Source organism: Lagopus leucura, unplaced genomic scaffold (genome assembly GCF_019238085.1).
Source record: "Lagopus leucura isolate 7727_CA_CO unplaced genomic scaffold, USGS_WTPT01 Super-Scaffold_100004, whole genome shotgun sequence".
Classification (NCBI taxonomy): domain Eukaryota; kingdom Metazoa; phylum Chordata; class Aves; order Galliformes; family Phasianidae; genus Lagopus; species Lagopus leucura.
Window position 1 is genome coordinate 53,364,842 of NW_024962264.1, and position 24,618 is coordinate 53,389,459.

At 41.8% G+C, this 24,618-nt stretch overlaps 1 protein-coding gene across 3 annotated transcripts in view; it reads left to right on the plus strand.

Moving 5' to 3' along the window:
• The window catches only part of PPARGC1A (PPARG coactivator 1 alpha), an 85,314-nt gene that overhangs the window by 15,275 nt on the left and 45,421 nt on the right, over nucleotides 1-24,618 (plus strand). The window contains exons 1-2 of one of the 3 annotated variants that reach the window (XM_042871125.1): nucleotides 4,577-4,760; nucleotides 10,246-10,425. In XM_042871125.1, the coding sequence (XP_042727059.1) occupies nucleotides 4,713-4,760; nucleotides 10,246-10,425 (228 nt within the window). In that variant the 5' untranslated portion in view covers nucleotides 4,577-4,712. Of the gene's footprint in view, nucleotides 1-4,576; nucleotides 4,761-10,245; nucleotides 10,426-12,497; nucleotides 12,595-24,618 lie in introns of those variants that run through there. The other 2 variants (XM_042871126.1, XM_042871127.1) reach the window with 2 other exon arrangements.

Consider the following 24,618-nt stretch of genomic DNA (forward strand, 5'->3'; position numbering starts at 1 on the left):
GTATTTCTGTGGCTCTGTTTCTCAAACTTATAGGGGTAATAAATTAAGAGGTAGGTTTTCTTTTACAGATTAGTCTCTCTGGGAAACAGTAACACCCGAGTGAAAGACATTGTTCATGCTGTTGTTAACAGGCCTGGCAACCTGGGTTTCCTGCAAATCATAGGAAATGTGGGTCCTGGAGAACATATGCCCCGAACGTTGGGGGAAACAAGTGATAAATGCATTTTTTATGTAATCAACTGGGGTGGCTTTGCTTTTCTTGTTTTAATAATGTGGAAGTGAAATATGCTTGTGAAAAGGGAAATGCTCAGGGAGGTATGAGGAGATTTAGAAGGTCTCTTTCAGTCAGTACCTGTGCTCCTGCTTCAGTTAGGCATTCCTGGAAGATTTTAGAAGTACTGAGTTGCAAAGAGCTGTATGTGCTCCATCCTGGTTAGCACTGATAATCAGCTGATTTGCATGGATAGTGAAAATTCACAGTCAGGTCCCATTCACATGGGAACAAGCAAGTAATTTCCATTGGCATTCAGCACTGTTTATTTGTGCCTCTAGTACGTGGAAGCAGCTGGGGCAAAATTCACCCTACTGACATAATGCTGGTAACACATTACTGTTCAGAGAAAGGTATTTTGGACTCTGTAGTGTACTGCTGCTCCAACAGCAGCTCTCGACCCAGAGCTTGGCCACAATTCGTTCTCAGGTCTCTGGAGTCTTTCTGAAAGCTGGTGCAGAGCACGGATTTGGTTCCTCTGTAAAAACAAACCTCAGTTGCTAACTGCTGTAGCAAAGTTGCTTTGTTCCATTGTAAACTTACTGCACCAATGAACCCAGAAGTTCAAGGAGTTTTTACGCTGGTTTATACTATTGAGAGTGTATTCTGGGTAGGATGGACTGAGTAAACAAGGGAAAGAAGCTGAGAATTAAAATCAAAACAAAACAAAACAAAAAACAAATAGGATGGAAGTGGAACAGAGAGAACAGAGTGGAAAACAAACACAGAAGAACTGTGGAAAAAAAATAAGAATAAAGATGCACTGAAGGAAGATTTCTCATAAAAAATTAATAGGGTACATATACTTTATATAGAACACCATTCACACTAAGACTCCTTTGGAGTGCAGTTTGGTCTTTTATATACACCACTGGCTTATCTTGCTCTGTAAGGACACTTGAGAGTAGAGGGTCTAGTGAAAGGGGTTTGACTGGTGGGAGGACTGATTGCAAACCTCTGCTTGCTGAATGCCAACACTGTTTTTGTATTCAAGTTTGATTGTCCTTACTCCACTGAAAAGGAGCCAGCTTTGCTGAAAATCATCAAACACCGTGGTCTGGAAGCAAAGGAAGAAAGCTGATCAGTGCAATGATGGAAGAACTCAGTTTAGGATTTCAAAATCAGGGGCTGCAAGCTTCTTTGAGCTATCTAAAGTGCAGGGAATTATATACAGCCACAGTGACAAAAAAATAAAGAGGGTGAAAATGGGTGTAAGAAAGAAAGAGGCTGAATGAGCATTGAATCTGGGGGAAAAAAAAAACAAAACCAAAGACAGAGGGCTTGGACACTTTGGTCCTTGAGTTCTCTTCCTTGTTGTTGCCAGGAACCATACTTTCCAATCCTTTTAAAACATACATTAGGATTTGGGATTTGTGCTGAGATGAAGTTTTCAGGCTTGCCAGGACTTTTGAAATTTGGTCTCTTGAAGAGGAGGCAAAATGTGGGAACTGCTGAGGCTCAGTATGGAGTAACCTGAAAAGAGGGAAATGCGATGACTGAGGGGTGTCTGACAACGGATGATTTGTCTGTTGGGATGGGTTGGGTCCAACGAACCACAGACTTTACCAACCACAGTTGGGTTCTCTTTGTGTGTGTTTGTTATGGAACAAAATCGTGTGTGCATACTCAGATATTGCCCCAGAAAAGACATTTGTGCAATTCTTTTGTGTTGTCAAAACACTGGGCAAGATCATTGCTGAAGCTGCTTGGGGACTTTTCAGAAGACAAGGTTTCCTTTGAGAAGGGCAGCTTGGATGCTGGCTGCGTTTCACAGGCTTCATTTACATGTGCTGAGGCTGTGCAGCTTCCAAGCTATAAGCCCATTGCAACTGCCCCCCTCTCTTCTGTTAGATGCAGTGTGCTCCAAAATAACGCAGAGACACATTATAACATGCAAAAAAATCTCCTAAGAAGTAAATTTATAATATGGCTCAAGTTGGATGGTTTGGTTAAAAATAAACAAATTCCTCCCAAGCAATGAGAACTCATGTTTAAACCTTGTGATCTTTTGTGATTTGAATCGTGCCTGGCATCCCTTCCAGGTGGCACTGGAGCTGCCAGCAAAGTTCAGGCCGTGGCTGTAGGACGGCTCTGGAAGACATGGTGTTACTGCGCAGTGCCCGCCCTGCACCCACAGAGCTCTCCATCCCCAACATGGTGCACTGAGAGCAGTGCTGAGGTTACTGTGTTTATATTTATCAGTTAACTTGCTAATTTGAAGGGAAAGCAATGAAGTGGAAATGTAGAAAATAGAAACAACATGAGCAGGTCAAAATATCCAAAACAGCAATATAAAATGTTCCGGTGTAAATACATTTCTATAAAAGGTGTGAATGAAGCTTCAAAAAAAAAAAAAAAAAGAAGATGATGGATTCGGCACAGTCAATGAACACAATTATAAGTAGGTATTGAAGGAGAATATTCCACCGACCATGGATCCACAGATAATAATTAATAAGAACTGAGTGCACTTGAGGCAGGCAGGTGCCCACGTTATTTCACAGCTGGCTGTTCAGAGGGTAGAGGTACTCACCTTTGCCCCAGATCTTAATAATTTTCTGCAGTTTTATCATTAAATCAGCATATAATTGGGAAGGAAATTAGGTTTTTTCGTCGTGAGAGCAAAGCAATACCGTTAATTTAATCACTAGTAGGAAAGGCTTTCTGTTGTCATTCGGTATTTTGCTGTGGCTTTTTTTAATTAAGTAAAGTAAAAACAATGCCATTTTTGTCATCTGCGCTTGGTGAAAATATGACAGCGTGATGTGATTTGCAACTTAAGCACAAGCAGGGAAAACCGTACGTTTTATCAGAACTGGCAATAATGAATTACAAGGGAACACAAATAAGCCGAGAATATATCTGAGACTTACAACAATTTCTGAAGTTTTTAATATCTGCTGGAAAAAGGCTATTTCAAGAGCTGTGCCGCTTTTTATTTATTTTTTCTCTCAGCAAAATCACCATAGCCTGCTATAATAATTGAATTCATTTAGCCTTTAGAATGCTCAAGTTTGCAAATAACAATGAAAATGAATATTTCATGACAAGGCGGATGATCAATTATAGTTTGGTGACTTTGACTGGTAGCCCAGCATGACGGATCCAGCACTTACATTTGTACAGGACTTTTGAACACAGCTAATTAAAAAAAATACAACTTCAGAAAGCATGGAGGCAGGTGGGGCCGGTCAGGCAAGGCTTTCGTGTGTTTTCTCCTGTTGTGGGAAACGTTTTGCAGTTACGTTTGGTACCTTGGCTTTGTTATGTGTCAGCAGTAGTGCCACCATAAACCAGTCACACCTGCAGCAGCCTCTGTTGTCTCCACGGGTGAGCTGCGAAGGGCTTAAACCCAGATCCTCTGCTGTTAATGTGTGCCTGCATGTCTGGGTTTTCACATGACAAGAGCTTTTCTTTTTTTCTTTTTTTTTCCCTCTTTGCAATGAGAAAAGACTTGGCCCAGGCCGCAGTACAGTGCTTGTAGGGAAATATAGGCAGGAACCCATGCGGTCCTGGACAGGATGGAGCAGTTGCATGCTGGAGCACTGGGTTCCTGCACTGAGACACTGAAACGATTAAAGAGCAGCAGAGCAATGCCTCGTGTAGCTGGGTGTGGGATCAGGCTCCTTCTCTGTTGAAGGTGAGGTGACTGCAGGAATGGCTTTTACAGATACTTCCTCCATTCCTGGCAAGTAGAATTTTATTTGTTTTTCATTTCCCTAAGGTGTTTGTTGGTGGCAAAACTGACTCTGCTTGCAGTTATCAATGAGAGATTAACTTTGTGAGGTGTAAAATCCCTGAGTGAGTAAAATGTTAGAACTTTGTTCTAACGTTGTAACGCGTTGTAACTTTGGCCGAACTCCGGGGTGGCCTCTCCTGGCTGAGCTGTGCGGCAGCCGCGTGAGGCTGGAGGCTGCTTGGAGCACACGTGCTGCAGTCCGGCTCCTGTCACCTCACTTCTTCTTTAGCATTAATGCAGCTCTGTTCGTTGTTTGTTTTGGCAAAAGAAAGAAAAAAAAAAAAAAAAAAAAAAAAAAAAAGGAAAAAAGAGAAAGCGTTGAGAAAAGCCAGGCTGTGAGAGACGGGAGCTGTTGCATGGCAGGCAGTGCCCGATCTCGGGGGTGTGGCGTGGCAATGTGATTTTAATCACAGCGTGGTGCTGCTGGAGACTCAAAGGTCTGAGTGGCTTTTAAAAAGATTTACTTCGCTCAGCCTGGGTCTGCCTCTGAGCGACGTCACGGCTGGAGCGGCGGCACAAGAAGGCTGGATGAGTGACAGCCCAGCCTACTTTTTAATAGCTTTGTCATGTGACGGGGACCAGTAGTAAGACAGGTGCCTTCAGTTCACTCTCAGAAAGGGTCTCGTTGCTGCATGCGTGTGTGCTCCCTGCCCGGCTCTGGATTGCGCCTCACAAGTGGCACTGCTGCGGTTCGGGAGCTGGATGGCGTGGGACATGTGCAACCAGGACTCTGTATGGAGTGACATCGAGGTGAGCAGGGTGTGGGAGAGGGGCTGTGGGCGCACTTTGCAAACAAGTCTGGATCTTATCTGAACTCCACTAAGTTTGCTATTTTAAGGTTACTCTGCGATGCCTTGAGCAAATCAAAGCTTAGCTCCTGTCATCGGTATCTCCTGCAGTTGGAAACTATTTTCATGTGCCTCTGGCTCGCTTTCCCCGTCATATGCAATATTTATGCTCTAAGATATTGATATGAATCAGTGTCTGAAGTCTTTTCAGTGGCATTCAGTGGCCTGGTTGGAAAAATGCCATGTTTGTTTAGAATAAGATCAACGTTTCTTTTTTCTACAAAAAGGAAAAAGAAAAAAAAAAAAAAAAGAAAAAAAAGATGTAGTAATTAAAATTAACCAGTGGCTTCCTATTTTCCTTGCTTGTTTCACTCTGCTCTGTTGAAGGTTTCCACATTGTTTATCAGCTGCAGGATTCAAACCCCCACACGGGAATGAACACCCCGGTGTTTTGCTTTAGATGCTTTTAAAAGGGATTTCTGGAAGTAGCTGTTTTCCTGCTTCTCGTGGTGTTGGAATAATCACCCTGTAGCTGTGCCCTGTAGGGCAGGGTGCTCAGTCCGCACAAGCAGTCGAGCAAATGGTTAAATCCCACTGTACGGCAGAGACAACAGGATGAACCGTGAGAATAGAGTTTATGCAGGACTGTGTGAACTGCTGCTGCTGCTGCCGCCGCTGCCGCTTGTGTAAAAATAGACGGCAATACATCAAACCCACAGCTTCTGCTGGCTACAATTCATAAAGGGAAAAAAGAAAAGCAAAAAGCAAGCAGCTCCCTGGTAATCTCTGAAGGATGAAGTGAGGTGTGAGGATTTCTGCATGGTTGTGTTGGGCAGAACGGAGCCTTACCTGGAAGTTTGGGCAACTTGGGAAGCGAGGCAAACTTTGTGTGGACCCCGTTGAGAGGAAGGCAAAACCCAGAGCTGCTGGAGGAGCCGACCTGCCGCTGCGAGTGGATAAGTGCTGGTAATGCTCCCCCTGGGCAACAGGGGAGGGAGAAACAGGTTCTGTGCAGTGCCTTTTAAATAAGATGTCCATGCCAGGCAGATACCCATCTGAAGTAAAAATGTTACAGCGTTCTCCTTGTGTGTTTTTCCAATCTGGCAGAGCGTGCAGGCGGGTTCTTAAGTCTTTTTGTCGTGTTTTAAATATTTGCAGCTTGCCATTGTATCCACTGATTTCTGTTTGCATATTGTAATTGCTCTTATCTTGTTTTGATTTCTTGGTGAAGTGGAATAGATATGGATAATTCATATGTCCTGTAGCTATTACGAGTCTGGGCTGTAAGTGGATGACTTTCTGGCTCCAGAGTCCTAATTGTTTCTGAGTAGCTGGAGTATCCTGTGGGTTGTTGTCTGGCTTGTAGCGTGGGTCTCAGCTGCTGGAGCTTCATTTTTCCATCATGTATTATTCCTAATGCTGCAAGGAGCTGATTGGGGAACCAGCTTACATGGAAATATTGAAGATTTATTTTAATCACTAGAGTTCCTGCAGTAATTTCAAGCTAGTAACAGAATGGATAATTTATGTCAATGACTTCTTCATAGTGCGGAGAGAAGAAAAAAAGAAAAGAAAAGATTTGATCTTAATATTAATGGTGTAGTGCTGGGTTAACTGTTGGTAGGATTTTAGCAACGTGCTCCTGCACGGCGCTTCCTGGAGCAGTGGAGCAGTGCTGCCTGCTGTGCTGGCTCTGGGGATCACCTTTACCGGTCTCACAGATTGCAGGCAGCAGGTACTGGAGGCTGCCTTCATTTTTTGAATCATTAATGTTTGCTGTCAACTTAAAATGTATTAGATTCTCACTCCCATAATGACAGGACGGCGCGCTGCTTAATAAAGGCCTGCATCGCCGTTGCTGATCGGCGTCCCCAGTGTTCCACAGTTTAATGAAGGTGATGTACAGTAAGGTTGCAAGGATTGATAGAGAGAGCCCACATGACACGCCTTGTAGCAAGTCAGTCTTCCTTTGCTGGGTTCACCCCCTTGGCTCTTTGAAAAACTTGTTAAAATAAAACGGAGATTATTTTTTCATTAATATAAAATTAATATGGCACAAATCCAGTCTTTTTTTTTTTTCTTTTTCTTTCTTCTTTTTTTATTTACCTTCAAAGCCACCCTCCACTCCTACCCCCCCCCCCCCCAAAAAAAGTCCAAAAGGTTAATGGGGAATTATACTTAATTATAATGATTAATTATCATCAGTGCAGTTAAGCTAATTTATTGTTTGCGTCTGAACTAAGAGGGAAAAAAGTCGGTTGGAGTGAAATAACGCACAGTAGTTAGCCTTTTGTGTCTAGTGACTGCTCCTAAATGTTGCTCTGAAATTAAGTCTGTGGTTACAGAATACCTCTAGTATCCAGTAACAGCGGGAATACAGTAGGTTGCATTCTGGCGATGCAGGTGCACCTGTTACAGATGTATAGCAAACAGTAAATATCAGCATGTCAGATAAGGACAGTTTTAGGACTTGGAGCGTTAAATCTGGCATCATCCGAAGGCCAAATATAAATTAATAACAGGAACACTTGCTGCTAATGTGTCTCAGATTAGAAACATAATGTCATATTCAGAAACATTGATTTTATTATCATGTCAACATTGGCAAGAGCATATATACTTCATTTCAGCAATTGCATTTTTTAAGTGACATTGCAGTCATTATAGGCAAATGAAAGCTGTGATGAGCAGAATTTTTTTAATACAGTTGTTTATGTTGCTTGAAAAACCCATGTTAAGAACTTAAAAATACACATAACTGAGAAATAACATGTTTAAGTGGGTAGTTCGCAGAGTGAAGCTATTTTTACAAATGAAAGCATAAACAGATCAGCAGGATACTTCACAAGTCTGCGGCATCAGATACAAACTACTGCCCTCCACAACACAAACGTGAGTGATGCTGAGAATCTACCTGCTTGGTCAAAAACTAGATTATCTTGTAATGAAACTGGAGATTTTGGCCAAGTTTCAAAAAGGTCCTATCTACGTTATAAGCTTGCTGCTAGAAGATGATGTCTAGCACTAAAGAAGAGGGAACTACTCCTTTCAATTTGTTTTCTTCTGTGTCTAAAATAACAATAAGATGTGCATTGACAGTGACCTAAGTGAGATTTTGACTTCTTGAAGTTCTGCAGTTCCTTAAATAGCAGAAATAGAAGCAAGTGTTATTTCAGAGCCTTGTTTTGCAGCCTCCTTGTTCTTCACCCCTCGGCCTGCTATGTGGTTATCGCTCAGCGTCCTGCTACACATAGAAGTTGATCGCTGAATTACAGCCTGCACAGCTGCACTGGCTCTTGTGCCAGCACAGGAGCCCTGCTTGTGGCCACGCTGCTGCCAGCCGCCGAGCCTCCTGGAGGCCAAACCCTCAATGAGATGCTCCTTCAGAAGCTCCCGCTCGCGTGCTGTGAAAGGTGGTCCTTGGGAGAGGGGCATAACGGATATTGAGCAATTCCCAGCGATGGACACGATGTTATTGCGCTCAGACTGCTCTCTTCAGAAAGTGGTATTTTCTGAGTTGACTTCAATCCAAAGTTGGGATATTGTTCGAAGCACCCAGGCAGCTGATGATAGCAGAGGACAGCCTGCCAGCTGGGTGTGCTCGAGATATCCCTTAGCACCCAGTGAGTGGGCCCCCAGAGCAAGGAAGATGTGGAGCTGTTGGAGTGGGTCCGGAGGAGGCATGAAGATGATCAAAGGGCTGGAGCAGCTCTCCTATGAAGAGAAGTTGGGGGAGTTGGGCTTGTTCAACCTGAAGAAGAGAAAGCTCTGGAGAGACACCATTAAAGAAAACTTACATATAGGAGGGAGACTGACTTTTTACATGTTCTGGTAGTGACAGGATAAGGGAGAACAGATTTAAACTAAAAGAGGGGAGATTTAGGTTAAGTATTGGGAAGAAATTTTTTATTCAGAATGTTTTTATTCAGGCTGCCCAGAGATCTCTGGAGGTGTTCAAGGCCAGGTTGGATGGACCCTGGGCAGGCAGGGTGGGTGGCAACTGTGCCCACAGCAGGGCGTTGGAACTGGATGTTCGTTAAAGTCCCTTCCAAGCCAAACCATTCCATGGTTCTGTGATTTTGTGAAGTGCTTGTTGTGGAAGCATTTAGGCTCAGCTGAACTTACGGCTTTTAACCATTCAGTGCCTGTCAGCTGTAAAGGGTGGCGGGGTGTTTTGTGGGATCTCCATGTCAATGTGGAAGTCTGGAGGTGGGTTCTAAAGGTGCACGGTACAGTGCAGCAGGCATTGCTTTATCGAATGGCATTGACATATGGGGCTCCACTGTTTGCCAAGCTGTTCCTACATGTTTTCCATAATTAAGGATTGGGTTTGATGGATACTCTAACATTTCAATTGCTATGCTAAAGTGGCTGTGTGATATTAATTTTTTTCTTGCTTAGTAGGTCAGTCAATACTCTATCTAGCTTCATACTAGCATACAAAAGGATACTTATTCCAAGTTTATTTTTATTTATCACTGCACTGTTCACAAGTCATGGAGGCAAAAACATGTTGCTCTGCTGAAGAGATTTTTGTTCCCTACAGAAAGCAAAGTGTTCCACAGGTCTTCTCCATTGGCATTGCTGAGTCAGCAGCAGACTGCTGTGGGGCTGCTGGAGGAAAAGAAAAAGCAACAAAAAACCCTCTGGTCCTTTAACACAGCCACCATCAGGGTGGGACAGCTAGGGGCTGGATGGGAGGTCCTGGCCTGGGGCAATGACTTGACTGCCCCTGTCACCCAGAGGTGAGCACAGGGATGTTCAGAACACATCCCACCAGCCAGGCCCCTGCTTTGTAGCTGGGTAGCTGAGATCTGCCCACCGTTTAGGCACTGAGGAAATGACATAGCAGAATCCCTGCTCCATGCTTTGTTCTGTCCATATGGCAACCACCATCATATCTCACCTCGAGGACTGTGGTAAGAATCTGGAAGAGCAAAAGTGCGAGCATCTCCAGCTTGAGCTAGCTCCAGGGCTGAAGGCTGTAACAGGCTGTGCCTCCATAACCTGAATGCATCAGGAAATGCAGGAAAGACCTTGCCCAGAGGTATTCATCTGTAACTTCTACCTTCACTGGTTCGCTTTGAAGCAGCAGCAGAATAAGGTCGCGCTTTGGCTTCTGCTGTTGGATTTTATAAACCTTTGGATGCTATTGTTGTCAAAGGCTACACGGAAAAGGAAATTCACTGTTCCTGTACAGAGACATGATAGAGAAGGCAGCTTTGCCTTCCTATTACGGATTATGCCCTCCTATTTCCCCCTCCTCTTTGCATAACTGTCCAGTGTTAAAAAAGATGTAATAGTTAGTGTGGTTTTTTAATTCCAGAAAACAATTCTGGTGACCCTGTGCTATAGCTTAATCGAGGCTTAATTCTTATCACATGATATTAAAGTTAATAGATTCCTGGCAATTAATGAAACTGTTTCTACATTGCTGTTTCCTGCAGTGTGCTGCTCTGGTTGGTGAAGACCAGCCTCTCTGCCCAGACCTCCCAGAACTTGACCTCTCCGAACTAGATGTGAACGACCTGGATGCAGACAGCTTCCTGGGGGGGCTTAAGTGGTACAGCGACCAGTCTGAGGTCATCTCCAGCCAGTACAGCAATGAGCCTGCCAACATCTTTGAGGTAAGGGAAGGCGATTTTAGTGAATCCATGTTTTTGGTTGTGTTTTTTTTTTTTTTTCTTTAGCCTGGTGGGCAGTGGTTTTACTATCTTTCCCTCATTAAGAAACAGCAAACGTGGTGATGTGCGTTACAGGTTCCGCCTGGTGCCTTTAATCCTCATGATCAAAAGCGGGCCTGTGATCTGGAGAGGGGGGGAAAACAACCTTGAAAAGAATTAAATGGAAGTTTTGATTTTTGAAAGGAAATGGAAGAAGAGTGCCTAAAGTACACAGCACTGTGGCGTAACAAGGAGGAGTTGCACAATTGTCAGTGGTGAGGAAAAACAAAAGTTGAAACCTGTTTGCTGTTTTCCTCTTGCACTCCCTGGAAAGGAGCAGAGTGCAGGCAGCTGTTGGCTGATGGAGAGCTGGGGCCAGTACCTGTTTCCTGTGGTGGGCACTGGCACAGGCTGCTCAGAGAAGTTGTGGATACCCCATCTATAGAAGGCCAGGTTTGGTGGGCCCTGGGCAGCTTAGTCTGGTGGGTGGCAGCCCTGCCCATGGTAGTGAGGTTGGAGCCAGGTGATCTTTAAGGTCCTTTCCAAACCAAGCTATTCTATGATTCTGTGATTCCTGAAGGTCTTCACTGCATCAAAAATTGCCACTTGTAGCATTGCAGTGCAAGATATTTTGCATACAAATGAAAAGGTCCTCTTGGATTGAGTGGGGGAAAGGAAATGGGTAGATATGACAGACAAAACTGAGAGGGCTGATAGTTGCTGATGGTGTGGGATGTTTCGCAGTTCTCCTGGTGGAAAGTAGTCTTAAAGCTGAAGGACAGATTTAAATGTCTTCTTTAAAAATATTGCCTTGGGGTTCAGGGTGTGCAGGAGGAGGTTGCAGTCTCTTTATCTCTGTCTCCAGTCTTCTTTCTTTCCCCGTGTCAAACCTTCATGATTCGCCACCCCTTAACGATGGCACTGCTGGTCCTCCCAGACCCTTTAGCCACCTTCTCTCAGTGATAAAAATGTAGTAGATCGTACACAGGCTGGGAAATTGGGCAATAAACTGATCAGCTGGCAGAAAGACCTTATGCAGCAGTAAGGGGCTGGGGCCGCCTTTCCCATGGCTGACCCAGGAAGTCCAGCCAGCCCCATTTGCTGGGGGAAGCCCCAGATGATCACTCTGCAGCTTAATAGCTGGAAAAGATTAACTGCCACAGGGTAGTAAAATGCTTCTGAATGTAAAATATAGCTTCCTAGGATGTCCTGAATGAAATTCTTCTTTTTTGTATACAGTTATAAACCCATGGTGACCTCCCTGGTGCTGATAAGGTTAGTTTGGATTTATACTTATCAGTGTAGCTGATGATAGGAGCTGGCCGTCTGTATTCAATCTTCCTACAGTTCACACCAAAATGGTTTGTAAATAATTTTATTCAAACCAAAATGTTTTGACCCCCTCTGTTCATTAGTTTTATAATGTTCCACATCACAGTTTATGAAACTTCAAAAAGATGCTGTGTTCTTGAATCTCAGTGGCACCCCCACATGAATTATAGCTTGACGCGTGTCAGTTTTTGGTGGTCAGTAGCAGGCTGGCAGCAGGATGGGTGACACACTTTCAGCTGAGAACAGAATTAGCACTGCATGGAGAGGATTTGCTTTTGTTGTAACTGAGGATATGTATTTTTCCTCATTCATCAAAAGCCAAATGCAGAGGCATTTTTCTTTTGGAAGAATCAGGGAAAGATAGACTGTCAAAATTTGAGTTCCTGATAAGTAATATAATAAAGCATCCATTGTCTTGAAGCATATAGACTGTTCCAGTAGAAACGCTGGAACTTGACCACAGGCTTCTACCTGGTCGTGTGCTGCACTGTGCTGTCTGCAGTGGTGGCCAAAGCCACCATATGCAAAATTGTCTTGTTTATGTAGTGATGATTTGTCTGTATTACTTGGATAGTAATTATCTCTCCCTACCTGAGAATTTCCAGTTCTGAAAATCAAAGCATGTCACAGGCAGTGAGATGAGCATCCAGGCTGGAACCTAACCTTATTTGAATGTGATGGCAAGGAGGTACTGGTCTTTTCAGGAAGCTCACTGGTCTGGGTGCATCTTGAAGATGAGCAGCCCGAATGCGAAGAAATAGATGGCATGCAGCTGGAGGGGATGCATCTAGGCAGCAACTGGTAGGCCAGGAACAATGATTTGGAAATGAAATATGTAACTTCTTTCCTAACTGGTGAATTCTGTTGTCCTCTCCATAAGTTCCTGGCTTTCCTTGCACCCACAAACTTCGCTTATAGGATGCCTCACTGTCTCTGACAGCACAGTTTGGTCCATGCTTACCTTACTGCAAGGACAAATTGTTCTCTAATAGCATTTTGCAATACTGCAGTGCTAGGGCAAGAGTTTTCAGTTTCATGGTGCTGTACTGCTATTTATTTGTTGCTTGGCCCAGGAAGATGGTAATGAAACAGTTATTTTCTCCTCCCATGCATTAACCCTGTCCCCATTCTCCATTGTGCAGCTGGATACACAGCACTATTTCTTCTCTCTGCTGCTCTGTAATGTGACGACTGGGGGTGCTCAAGAACAGAACAAGATGTGTTCTTTCTCCAGAGGTTATCTCAGATACTCTGCAAGGAACTATTTGTTTTAAATCAGAGAACTAAAGTTTCCCATTGGTAATCTCTGGATTTTTCCATATCGATCCACACTGGCTTTTCTTTCTGAAGAAAATATCATAAATAACTTTAAAATTAAAAAAAAAATAAATCAAAAAACTCTCATATCATTGTGGGAATAATAAGTTTTATTTAACTTAAGCTTCCAGATGAGGCCTAGTCATTTGAAAATAGAAATGCAATTTCTTTGGACTGCAAGGGAAAGAAGTAGAATGGTGAATAATGTCGGGAATCACAAGTACAGCGTTAATTGAACAAGCCATGCAGTGTTAATTGCAAAACCTAACCTTGAATGAAGCACACTCTCCTTTAAGTTATGAATGTAGTACACTTTTGTCTGGGTGAGGGCCTATGTTCAAAAATCACACTCAAGATGGTACACTTCTTTTTTTTTTTTTTGGTAAATATTTTAAGAAATGCTATATTTTGGCATTTTGAATTTTCAGGTGTTCTGCAGCTCATGTTCCTAGAAGCTTGCTTAAACTGAGCGCCAACAAACCTAGATAACTCCACTAGCACTCAAGTCTCATGGATGAGAAATTATTAATAGTTATGGTAGCAGCTAGGAGCCAAACGAGATAAAGCTCCAATTAGTCTAGATAGCATGTAACTGTTGAGTATAAGTCCCTGCCCACATCTGCCTAGGTGTGGTGAGATATTGGCTTTCAGTCCAGCACTGAAGCACACTGAAGTATCTTGCAGAAGTGGCTCGCTCATTGCTGCCTTATTCTGCTCACATGACTGTGCAGGATCCTGAGCCCAACCTGTTCTGTTTGCCCCAACACACTGGTTCTTACCTGTGTCTGTGTATGTGCATATTATCAATTAGTTGATTTCTTTCTGTTCACAGTTTGTCACCTATTTTTGTTTGACTCTTATTCTGAGGATGGAAATACAGAATGAAGGGGTTCATTCCCCTAAGGCCACTCTCTACTGTCACAAGTTTGTGGAACTATATAATTAACAAGTCACCCAAGATCAGTTATGTGGACGTTTCACTGCTTCGTTCACCTTCTTTATTTGTTTTTGCAAAGAACCAGCCCTTAAAAAATTGTGTTTGTGATAAATCGATTCAGCTTATGTTAGAAAATCAAAATGGTTGGGTTTCCTTTCTTCAAGTTGGTGCTATGTGAGCTGTAGAACTTGATGTAACGTGAATGGAAAGAGTTTGTCCCCTGAGGCTTCTTCGAATGTACCATATTCTATCAGAGAAGGTTAGTCATATTTAAAATTATTTATGACCCACGTCTAACATTTTGGAAAGATAAGGTATCTGCACAGTGGATATATCTCTTTGTTGGCATTACTTACAAATAGCTCAATTGAGGTAAAGAGAAAATGCAACCTATAACCTCTTCTATGGATAGAAAATTACCTATTAAAGTATAATGAACTTGTGTAAAATATCTGTAACTGTGCTATTCTCATATTTGAAAAAAGCACGCTTTTAGCCTTTCAGAAGACTTCAGAAAACCACAGTTGCTGGCCTATCTGTGGATTTGTTGTTTACATAATTCTGTGCTCCAGAGAAATGCTCAACATATTTGATGACTTTATTTTTAGTTGTTTTGCATAGGTGTAGCCCAGGTTACTTTTCAGGGCCATGTTTTTTTGAAAGCCTGAATTGGCTACTATATTTTATTCTAGGCTGCCAAAAATGCTGCTTTATAAGCAGTGAGAATATGAAGAGAGAAAGATTCATACTCTCTTAGTTCCGGGAGCAGGAAAATTCATAGGGATTAATGATTTCTTATTTGGAAGGGTTTGCATCAGGAGGATGAGGATTATGGAGGGGAGCCCTAAACGTCACCGGGGTAATTGCATGGTTCATGTTGTAGAGTCTCTTACATTCTGTGATGCTGCCAGTCTCTTTTACTATTTCAGGTTATTCATTCAAGGTTTGCAGCCAGATTGATTAATGAATTACCAGATCTTGCGTAAAATGACTTGGCCTGACTTTTAAACAACGACCAATGTTTTCTTTGCCAGTCTTGTGACTGGTGTTAATGGGTTTCCAGAGAACTGAGCCTGTATAGATTTTCTGTACTGGCCTCTCCTAGCATTTTTTCCACTTTTTAATTTTCTCCAGAACTAGTAGCCCAGGGCAGGCAGTTCAAGGAGATATAATCTCTGGGGACAAAAAGACATAGTAGTCAAACCCTTGATGGCTGATGCCCTTCAATGCCAAATCTGCATGATTTATCATAGCCATCTATTCAGCACAACAAAGTCTGGAGGTGAGCTGCATGGTGTACCTCACACAATATGCATAACTAGAGCTCTGAACTTTGAAGGAAAGCCTCAGAGCTATTTGCAAAGTGCTGGTGCTTAGTGAATACTAAATTACATTTAGGAAATAGTCTACTGCTACCAGTTATACTTCATTTTTATTCTTGACACAGACACCTAAATCAGAGAACAGTAACATTTCAGAGATTATGGTAGCAGTTTGGGTATGTTCCAACACTATAATAGGATCAGAATTTTAAGGCCTTTTTTATTATTACCAATAGTCACTTAGTTTCTTCTGCAGCGTACTTTGTAGGGAATTACAGCTTTTACTAAAAAGATTAAAATGCTATTATGCAAATGATTGCAGTATGTTATTATGTTTACAAATTAACATCCATGGCTCAACACACAAATTAACTAACTATTCCATCTATATTATTAAGGATTTAATAAAGTAACTGTTGATAAAAACGAGGAGCTTGGAACAGTTAATAGGAACTGATTGTGATTTAACATAGAACTTAAACATTGTGTTTAATGGCATAGATGGTATAATGGCAGAATAAAGCTTATCAAAGTGCTTAAAAGAACTGAGATTGTGTGAACAGCATAGCAGCATGTCTGTGGCCTTAGAGAAAAGAAACTAAATAGCTCTGGGCAGTAACATGGGGCGGGCAGCGTGTCAGTGAATCAGAGGTAACACAGGACATACCAACATGTAGGCTGCTGCTCCAGGAAGTCCTTTTTTGAAATTCAGATTAATGCACATTAAATATTTTACATGATAAGCACATACAAGACACTTTGGAACTTGTGTCCCTCTAAAGTGCATCCTGTAATGAAATTCTTCTATGGCAAATGGGATTTCACTGCTGAGAGTATCACTGTATGACAAAAAAGGGGAAGGAGTTCAGTCTGAGATAGCTTTACAAACAGCGCTGCAAATTGCTATTCCTAGCACTTCATAAGAGATCATAAAAGCAAACAGATAAGAGCTACCGAGGTCCCAGAGAAATGAATGTACAGTATGTGGTTACAGGATAGGTTTAGTAGGGAAACAGACAACATTGTAGGTTTAAAACAAAAATAAACATCAAAGGCTGAAGATGCAGATTTGGGATAGGAAACTTTGCAAGAACAATGAAAGGTAACAGTGTATCATGAAGACAGTTTTTGAGAGTAGAAGGAAGGCCCTCAATTCCAGGGGAAGAGACTGGGCAAGGGAGCAAGAATTTTTATATTCCTAATAGAGCAGTGTCAAGTTTCATAGCATTTGAATGCGTTACCTTTGCAAATGCCTCTGGCCTGACTCAGATTTCTGCCCATACTAAATAGGAGCCCAGTCCAATAGCATTACGTCTGTGTGGAAGGTGTATGTAAACTACGTCTGTGGCTAGCTGTGCTGACATTTTAAAATGCTCAAGCAGTAAATGGAGTTCATTTCACTCAATCCAGCTGCTATGTAATTGGAAAAAATTTATGCAAATGTCCTATATTGAGTGTGCTGCTCTTTCTTTTTTTTCCTGATTGGACAAACTGCAGACTGTCTAAACTTGCCTCTATTTTTGTGCAAGAGTCTCACACATTGGTTGAAACCTTCAGGCAGGAAAGAACTCCCAGATGAACAAAAAACAAAAAAACAAAACAAAAACCCAACCAATTGCTTTGAGAGCTTATTGTTTGATGTATGAGGCCACCAAGACCATTCCCCAGGCGTGTGATCAAGAAAATGCAACTGATCTTCTCCACACTCCCATTAAGGAGATATTTCACTGCTCTGCCAGGAATTCACCTGCAGCAGCCTAGGCTTCAGATGCTGCCGTGTCTGCCCTCAGCTGAGTACCTGTCCTTTTTGCAGAGGGAGGCATAGTGCTTAGCAGAACAGTAGTAAGCTAATTAGGTCATTAGACGAATGTCTTGGCCCATGTTAAAACGAGCCCTTAAGGACACTGTGTTCCCACTGGCTACATATCTAAATACAAACTGGTGTCAGCTGCCATACAGACAAAAATGTAATAGCCTCCTTTCACAGAGGTCATCTTAAATCCACTTTGGTCACAGTCACACTCCACATCTGTTTTAGTGAGATGCAGCTTTTTAAGGTAGCATTTGGACTTCATATGCACGCAAACAACCAAGCTATAAATTGCTACTGCAGAAGTTATTTTGAATAAGTGTATACAGTTTCATATTTATAATGGTGAGACTTCATAATATTCGCAGTGAATATATAACACAGATCAGTTCAACAAGCATGAAATTGTATGTTGTCAACTTGTCACATAAATAGAGCCATATTCTGGCTTACGATAATGTTCAACTAAATATTTTCTCCCTAGAACTGCAGAGGGGGTCACAAAAAAGTGGGACAGTGGCTCTGCCTTTTGTTGGAAAAATGCTCGCTTGAGTCTTTGCTAGTGTGAAGTAAATATTTTCGATGGAGCTCTCCTGTTTTTCTACTTCCCCATTTGTTTAACAACAACAGAAAGTTTGCCTTTCTTAAAGAAATGTTAATTGGCCAAACTGTTAAATTTATTTCCCTTAATGGTTTTACTTCTAGTATAACCTCTTTTTTTTCTTTCTTTTTTTTTTTTTTTTTTTTTATTATTGTGGCTATTTTTGTACTGTGCATCATTGCTAATTGCTACTAAACATTCCATCTTAACCCTGGCATGCTCTTCTCCTGCTGCCCCATCCCACTTAACATTAGCTCAAGTCCATGCCATTACAGAATGATAAAATCATAGTAAAGTTTAATTTCAAATATTTTTTTTCGTACAGCTGCTAACCTATTGTACATGTGTAGGTCAGGGGGAGGAAATTGCATATAGAGCAAATTAGTTGCAGGAGAAAGTTTTAGTATTGAATTGTGCATTTTTTTCCACGTGAAAGGAGAAAAGAGGAACCCCATGTGTCTGCCTGCCTGTGTCTCTGAGATCTTACCCACCTGTAGCTCCTGTTACAGTACTGTGGTTAATAAACAGGTGCACCAGAAATTTGCAGCATTTCTGCCACGTTGCCGCCTGCCAGTTTTTTGAGACTTTTCCTCTGGTGTCTGTTTTTTTTATTTTGGAAATTTTATGCGTGCGCCTAAGTTTACAAGTGACGAATTGCAGTGTTGATGGGCAGAGAGATCAATCTCCACGTACATGGATATTCAGCCATGAAGGCTGGCTTCAGGTCTCGATGGAAAGCAGCCCCTTAGAGACACATAGGAGATGGCTTTGGCTGGATATCAGTTCTGAGAACACAGAACAACAGCCTTTCTTTGTAGTGATTGAAGAATTAATTAGCACTTTGCGGTGATGATAAGTCTGAAGGGCCATGTTTGGAGTTTGCTCTTTACCGCATGAGCAATCACTGGATTTTGTTTATGAAAGCAAAAAATCCAAACCTACTGATATTTTGGTGTTGTTATGAAGTCTTAGCTATGCAATGCAGTGAATTAACACATTTCCTCACTCGCATGTGTGCTTTTGTGCTTTACTGTAAGTAACACAACAGAGTGCTGGTCCCATAGTGGTATGCCTAATGGCTAAGAGGATGCCAGAAGAGCGGAGCATTTTCTATTAGGAACTGCAGTGTTGGCTTCCAGTGGTAGAGTTGTTAATTTATGGCAGCTTTGAGTTGCCTGAACTGCTTACAGCCATCTAGCTCATCAGATAAAGTTTAGGAGGATTGGCCCTTCCAATCACGTTACAAGGTTATAGGTGGCAAACAGGCAGAAAGTTTCCTACTCCTCCATACTTCTATCTGTTGTCACAGCTGCTCCTTGAGTGCTCAGAGGTATTAAATCCTCAGAGGGGTTCAGAGCAGTGGTCCATCAAGTAGCTTGGTGGGCTGCAAATCTCTCCTACAGGAGATGCACTTGCCTGAAAATAGAGAAATTGGGTGACAAATTTGTTTCTGACCCAAGAGATTAATTTCAAGGAAGTGGTGATAACAGGTATCTAGAAGATGGGGGTGATGAGAGGAATATCCTTCCCTATGAGCTGCTAGAGGAAGTAATGGGCATTTCCTCATGCATGGTCCTATCTCCTGAAGGGAACTCAAAATTGCTTTTGAAAATTCTCTAAACCTTTGTGGGGAAAAAAAAGTGAAAACCAGTTGTTGTTCTCCCAGGTTGCTATTTAAGGAGTGACAGCAATTCGGGATCTGCAGTCGAGGAAGGAGGTAATTAATGTGATGGAAGTGAGACTTCCCACTGGGATTTTGGCTTTGGTGAGAATGTTGTAGGTCTGTGTGCTTCCACAGCGCAGTCAGTGACCTTCTGTGAAAATCAGATATGATGTGAGTTTTAAAAGGACTTTTTAAAATACATGTTAGTTAACTAGCAGCACCTGGATATCATGTGATCCACTGTACAGGCTGGAGAACAAGGGAGGAGGACCTTGTGCCTCTTCAGGAGAGCGTTTATTTAAATGCATAAAAATGCAATTGTTTTTTGCAGTAAGAAGTAATTATTTTAACATACAAAAATTTTAGTACATGCTTACTGACACTGGGATGTCAGAGGGTTTTACAGACATAGCGGTAACGTGCTGGAACAGGCTGCCCAGAGAGATTGTGTATGTGCCATCCCTGGAGGTGTCAGATTGGATGGGGCCCTGGGCAGCCTGCTCTAGTATCAGGTATGAAGGTTGGTGGTCCTGCTTGTGGCACAGGGGTTGGAGCTTGATGATCCTTGAAGTCCCTTCCAACCAAAGCCATTCTATGATTCTGTGATCTGATTGGTTGTGCCCTGTAAGACATTTGACCCTCTGGGCACCTTCAAAAGGAGCTGTAGGCATTTATCTCTACATATTTGTGAAAATGTATGCTTTTTTTTTTTTTTTTTTTTTTTTTAATGGAATTCTCTTTCTGGTTTTGTGCTTACATTTCTCTCCATTGGGACTGATGTGAATTTTATTTGCTGTATTATCTGTCCTTAAAAGCCCAACAAGCACTCTTCATACTTGTATGAAGATACTAGGCAAAATCTTACAAATTGTCACCTCAATTGCATCGGGAGAAGAGCCAGAAAAACTTAGGTTTTTTTCCTAAGGCATAAGAAAATATTTCACAGTCCTTAATGCTACAAAGGCATTCATCCATTTTTCAGAAAAAAGGTGTCAAACTGTTCTGGCTTGTATGTGAGGGGAGTGTTGCTATCTCTTGTCATTTTCCTTGCTGTTGATCCCGCTCTCGTATAGGAAGGGTCAGGTCAAATACTTCTCTGGAGACTGAGTCTCCCATTTACAGCAGGAAATCTCTCGGGCAGAGAGGATAGCATTACAAAACAGAGCCTAACATTACAAAACAGCTCTGCTGCCTCTGGCACAGTCTAGAGCATCACAGACCAATAACTCCTATCGTGTCACTCTTGCAGCACCTTATTATCTCTGTTTTTCTGTAAATCTGATCTGAAACTGTCATTACCAGTTTCACATAGGTGAACACCATCTGGGTGAAATAACCATGTGCCAGTTATGGGCTGGAGGGGGCTCTTGTTAGTTAATCATCCCTAACTTCCTTTTGATGAGTTAATTTGTCTGTTGAGCCATGGAGGAGCCCCCAAGAGCTCCCAGGAGCCCCTTGTTAAAATTCCGCCAACAAATGTGAAGGCAGGGATGATTTCACTCTTTTTGCTGGAGCCTTTGCTATCTATGATATTGCTAAATCATCCATAATGCATAACTTTCCATGCAATCTTTTTTGTTACAATTCTGGTGGCACATTACTTCTTTGTGCATTTACTTTTTAAACTAGTCATAGATATCTAACTCTCCTGAAAATTATATCCCATAAACTAAGATTAATTGCACTGCTTTCAGATGGTCATTTAGTAGTTGCTATACCAGATTTCTTGATTGTGATCAGGACCATATTCTTTTCTGGGTATAAAGTTCTTACATTCAGCCCAGCTAGGAGATGCTGTCTGCATCGACGTAATTAGCAAACCTGTAGAAAAGCTGCCTTAGCTAGTACATCCCATCATAGAGACTTGTTTATCTCCAGACCTAATAACAATGAAGGGGGAAAAAAAAAGACTAGTTTTCATCAGCTGAAAAATGCTGGTATTGGAATGATTCTCTGCTCCCTTTTTAACTAGGCAGAAATGGCTTGTTAGCACTGATATGTTGCTTATACACACAAATCAGGATTAGCTCTTAGAGGACCAAAAACGTGTCTCTGCATAGAGCTGACTGATGTTCTGGGTGGATTTATTAGTTCTTGCTCTGTATTAGTGGTTCTCTCAGGCTTTCTTCTGAGTGGGAACAAGCGAGTCCTGAAAGAACACAGGGAAAATGGTGGAGGGAATGATGTAGTAAAGCTGATGATTACAGCTCATAGGCCACAGAAGGCCAATTCTTTTTTCTGTGTGTGTGTGTTCTTGAAGATGTGGCCTGACCCAGCAGGAATGTCAGAAGGCTTTTAGAAAGCAGTTCCTGTGCATGCTAAACTGTTCTGTCAGTCCAACTTGAAAAGTCCAGGAATGTTGCCTTCTCAAGTTTGCGTTTCCAGGTTGCGCCACTTGTTTAACAGGAACCTGAACTCAACCTTTGCAATTGACCTCACATTGTTCTCCACTATGCAATCATTCCAGCTTGCCCTCCATTAATACAATGTCAGCTATTTACCATAGCTTCTCTCAGCATACTTTTTTTCCTGATCAGAATGCATAGAGATGAGCAAAAATCCACTCATGTTTCTTGTCCTTTCCTACACCTGCTTGTGGAAGTGCAATGACAGATACCAGTTTTATTGCGTGCCAATGTTACCACTCTGTTTACAGCAGATTTAAGAGTTTACATTAGGCCACAGTGTTATCTTCCAGTTTCCCTAATTCTATCTCCTGGCAATCCGAGCTGTGCAGTTGGGGTGGCTGCCCCTGTCCTAAAGGAATTTGTGTCAATTTCTGCAGGAACAAATCCTCCCCGTGCTAAACCGCTTTGCGATATTTGCTCAAACTGAAATTTTGACAAAGACATTCTGTCCACATCCACCAAAAGAGATTGCCTTTTTTTTAGATGCACTTGGAGGTAGATGTGTTGGAAGCTGCCTGTACCTGCCTGATAACTGAGACTGGGCATCTATGTAGCATGATCCATGCCCTTTTCTAATTTGGCTTTGAATGACAAATGTGTCTTCACTGAGTCAGCAAAAAAAAGATCCTACAGTAGTACTCATTGCCCTTCCATTCCTTTCAACAGAATGGTTAGGTTTTCCCAATTCTTCCCCCAAATCAGTCTTTGAAAGAGCCCTCATAAAGAAATTCCTTGAATGTATCGTCCAGAACTGCGTTGTATTCTCTAGTTGTTTTTGACCAAGACTCATTATCCACTGTTATTTCAAATCCCTGACTAACCATACTGGTGTATTCCCAAATGGAAAAAAAAAAAAAAAAAAAAAAAAAAAAAAAAAAGAAATCCTTATGAAAATGTGAGAATTTGGAGGTAGTCCACATTACTCCTTATTAATCCTCATCATTTTTAACCCCAGAGAGTCAAATATGAGAGAGGAGTTTGTCTGACCTCAAAAACTAAAAGCAGATTTCATTGCAAACTACTGCATTTAACATAGGAACCATACACGAATTAGCTGAGGTTCTCCTGAGATGCCTTAAGATGAGATCTCGGTCAAATTTTGCATGGCTTCAATTTTTATTAGAAATGCTTTGTTCTGTTGTAGAATGGCATCTTTTTTAACTTTGGCTGCCAAACTATTCTCATGGAAAAGGCCTTATCCAAATAACTGTGCGAGGAAGGTGTAAGAACAATAGTGTGGTATAACAGGTTTATTTTCAATAGCAAAGGAGTCAAAAGGCTCATAGAACTAGAAAGAGACCCTACAAAATATAGCTATGTAAATGTTTGAAGCCATCTGAATTGTGTACAGAGAAAATGCATCTCCCTGTGCCAAATTTGGACACTCCAAAATTCTTGGAGATGTCTGCCTCCTACTTCTTGATTTCTACTCTTGGGTATGTGCAGGTGTCTTTCCTGGCCCCAAGTGCTACTCAGCTAATGAAGGATTAGGGCCACTTCACTTGATGTTCTCCTTTCTGGAATCCAATAATTGTTTTGCATCAGGACATAATTGCACCAATAGGTATAAAACAAACCTGCTAATTCAGACTCTATAACTCTTTGAATATCTTCCCAAATTGCATTCCATGATTTGGTTAGATTATATCTTATCTCGCTTCAATAAACACACAATATCTACCCTGTCTTCTTCCACCTTATACACAAGGAAAATCATCAGGACTTAATCTGTTGCTGGTGTTAATGGCATAATTCCTCATACTAACTCCAATTCACTTGGCCTGATATCCCACAAATACCCTTGTGAAAGTATTTTATCCCTGATCCTGTGCCAAAGACACTTTCTTCCTCCACTGCTGTTGTCTGACTTCTATGGGCTTTTTAACGACCTTTGCAGGCTGTGGTGGGTGATGATCTTACATAGGGAAGTCCACAGACAAGTGCTATGTCTCTGAATGTTACTTCAGCTCAGCAGGATCCTAACAGCAGATCTCTGAGCTTGAGCTATTAAAACTGTAGCCAGAAAGAGCAGAAGTAGCTTCACTAGCAAAAGAAATCAAGTAAAGTATTAAATAAAAAGTGAGCAGCAATGCAGTAGTGATTTCTCTCTCTCTCTCTTTCTCTCTCTCTCTCTCATTTATTTTTTTTTTAATCTTTTTCTGTCTGGAACGTGGTCAGACATTAATAAATTATTTTTTTAATATATATTTTTATCTTTCCAAAGGAATTTATGCAAGGAGAAAACTGAATACTCCAGTTAAACAATATGTTTTGTGAACCCTTAGTCTTTCCAAGGCACTTGCTGTGAGTTACTGTTTTATTATAGCCTCCTGTGTTCTGAGAGTTGGCTCCAGCTGACCACATTAAGCCATACATTCCAAATGCTTTCTTCTGAACTCAGTTGTGACCATGCTTCTTCCCACTGGCTCAAACTTCGCTCCTCTGCAACGTGCTGCTGTTCTGAATATACTACTACTATTCATCCAGGCATCTCCAGGATGGGAGATCCGTGTGACTCCCTGTGTTCTGTTGTATCCATTCAGACTGGGGTGCCCATGGGCTTCCTGTGACATGGAGGAATTGATTTCTCTCTGTGCATCAAATCCCCTGCTATAAAGCGAGGGTTCAAATCCTCCCTTCTTCGTCTTGTCTGCTTAAACTGTAAATTCTTTGTGCAGATCCTTTCCCTTATGATGTGGCTGGAGTCTGCAACAGCACTGTTGTCTTGGTAGTGCCAGAGTAATGCTAAAGCAGTAGAAATTTGAAA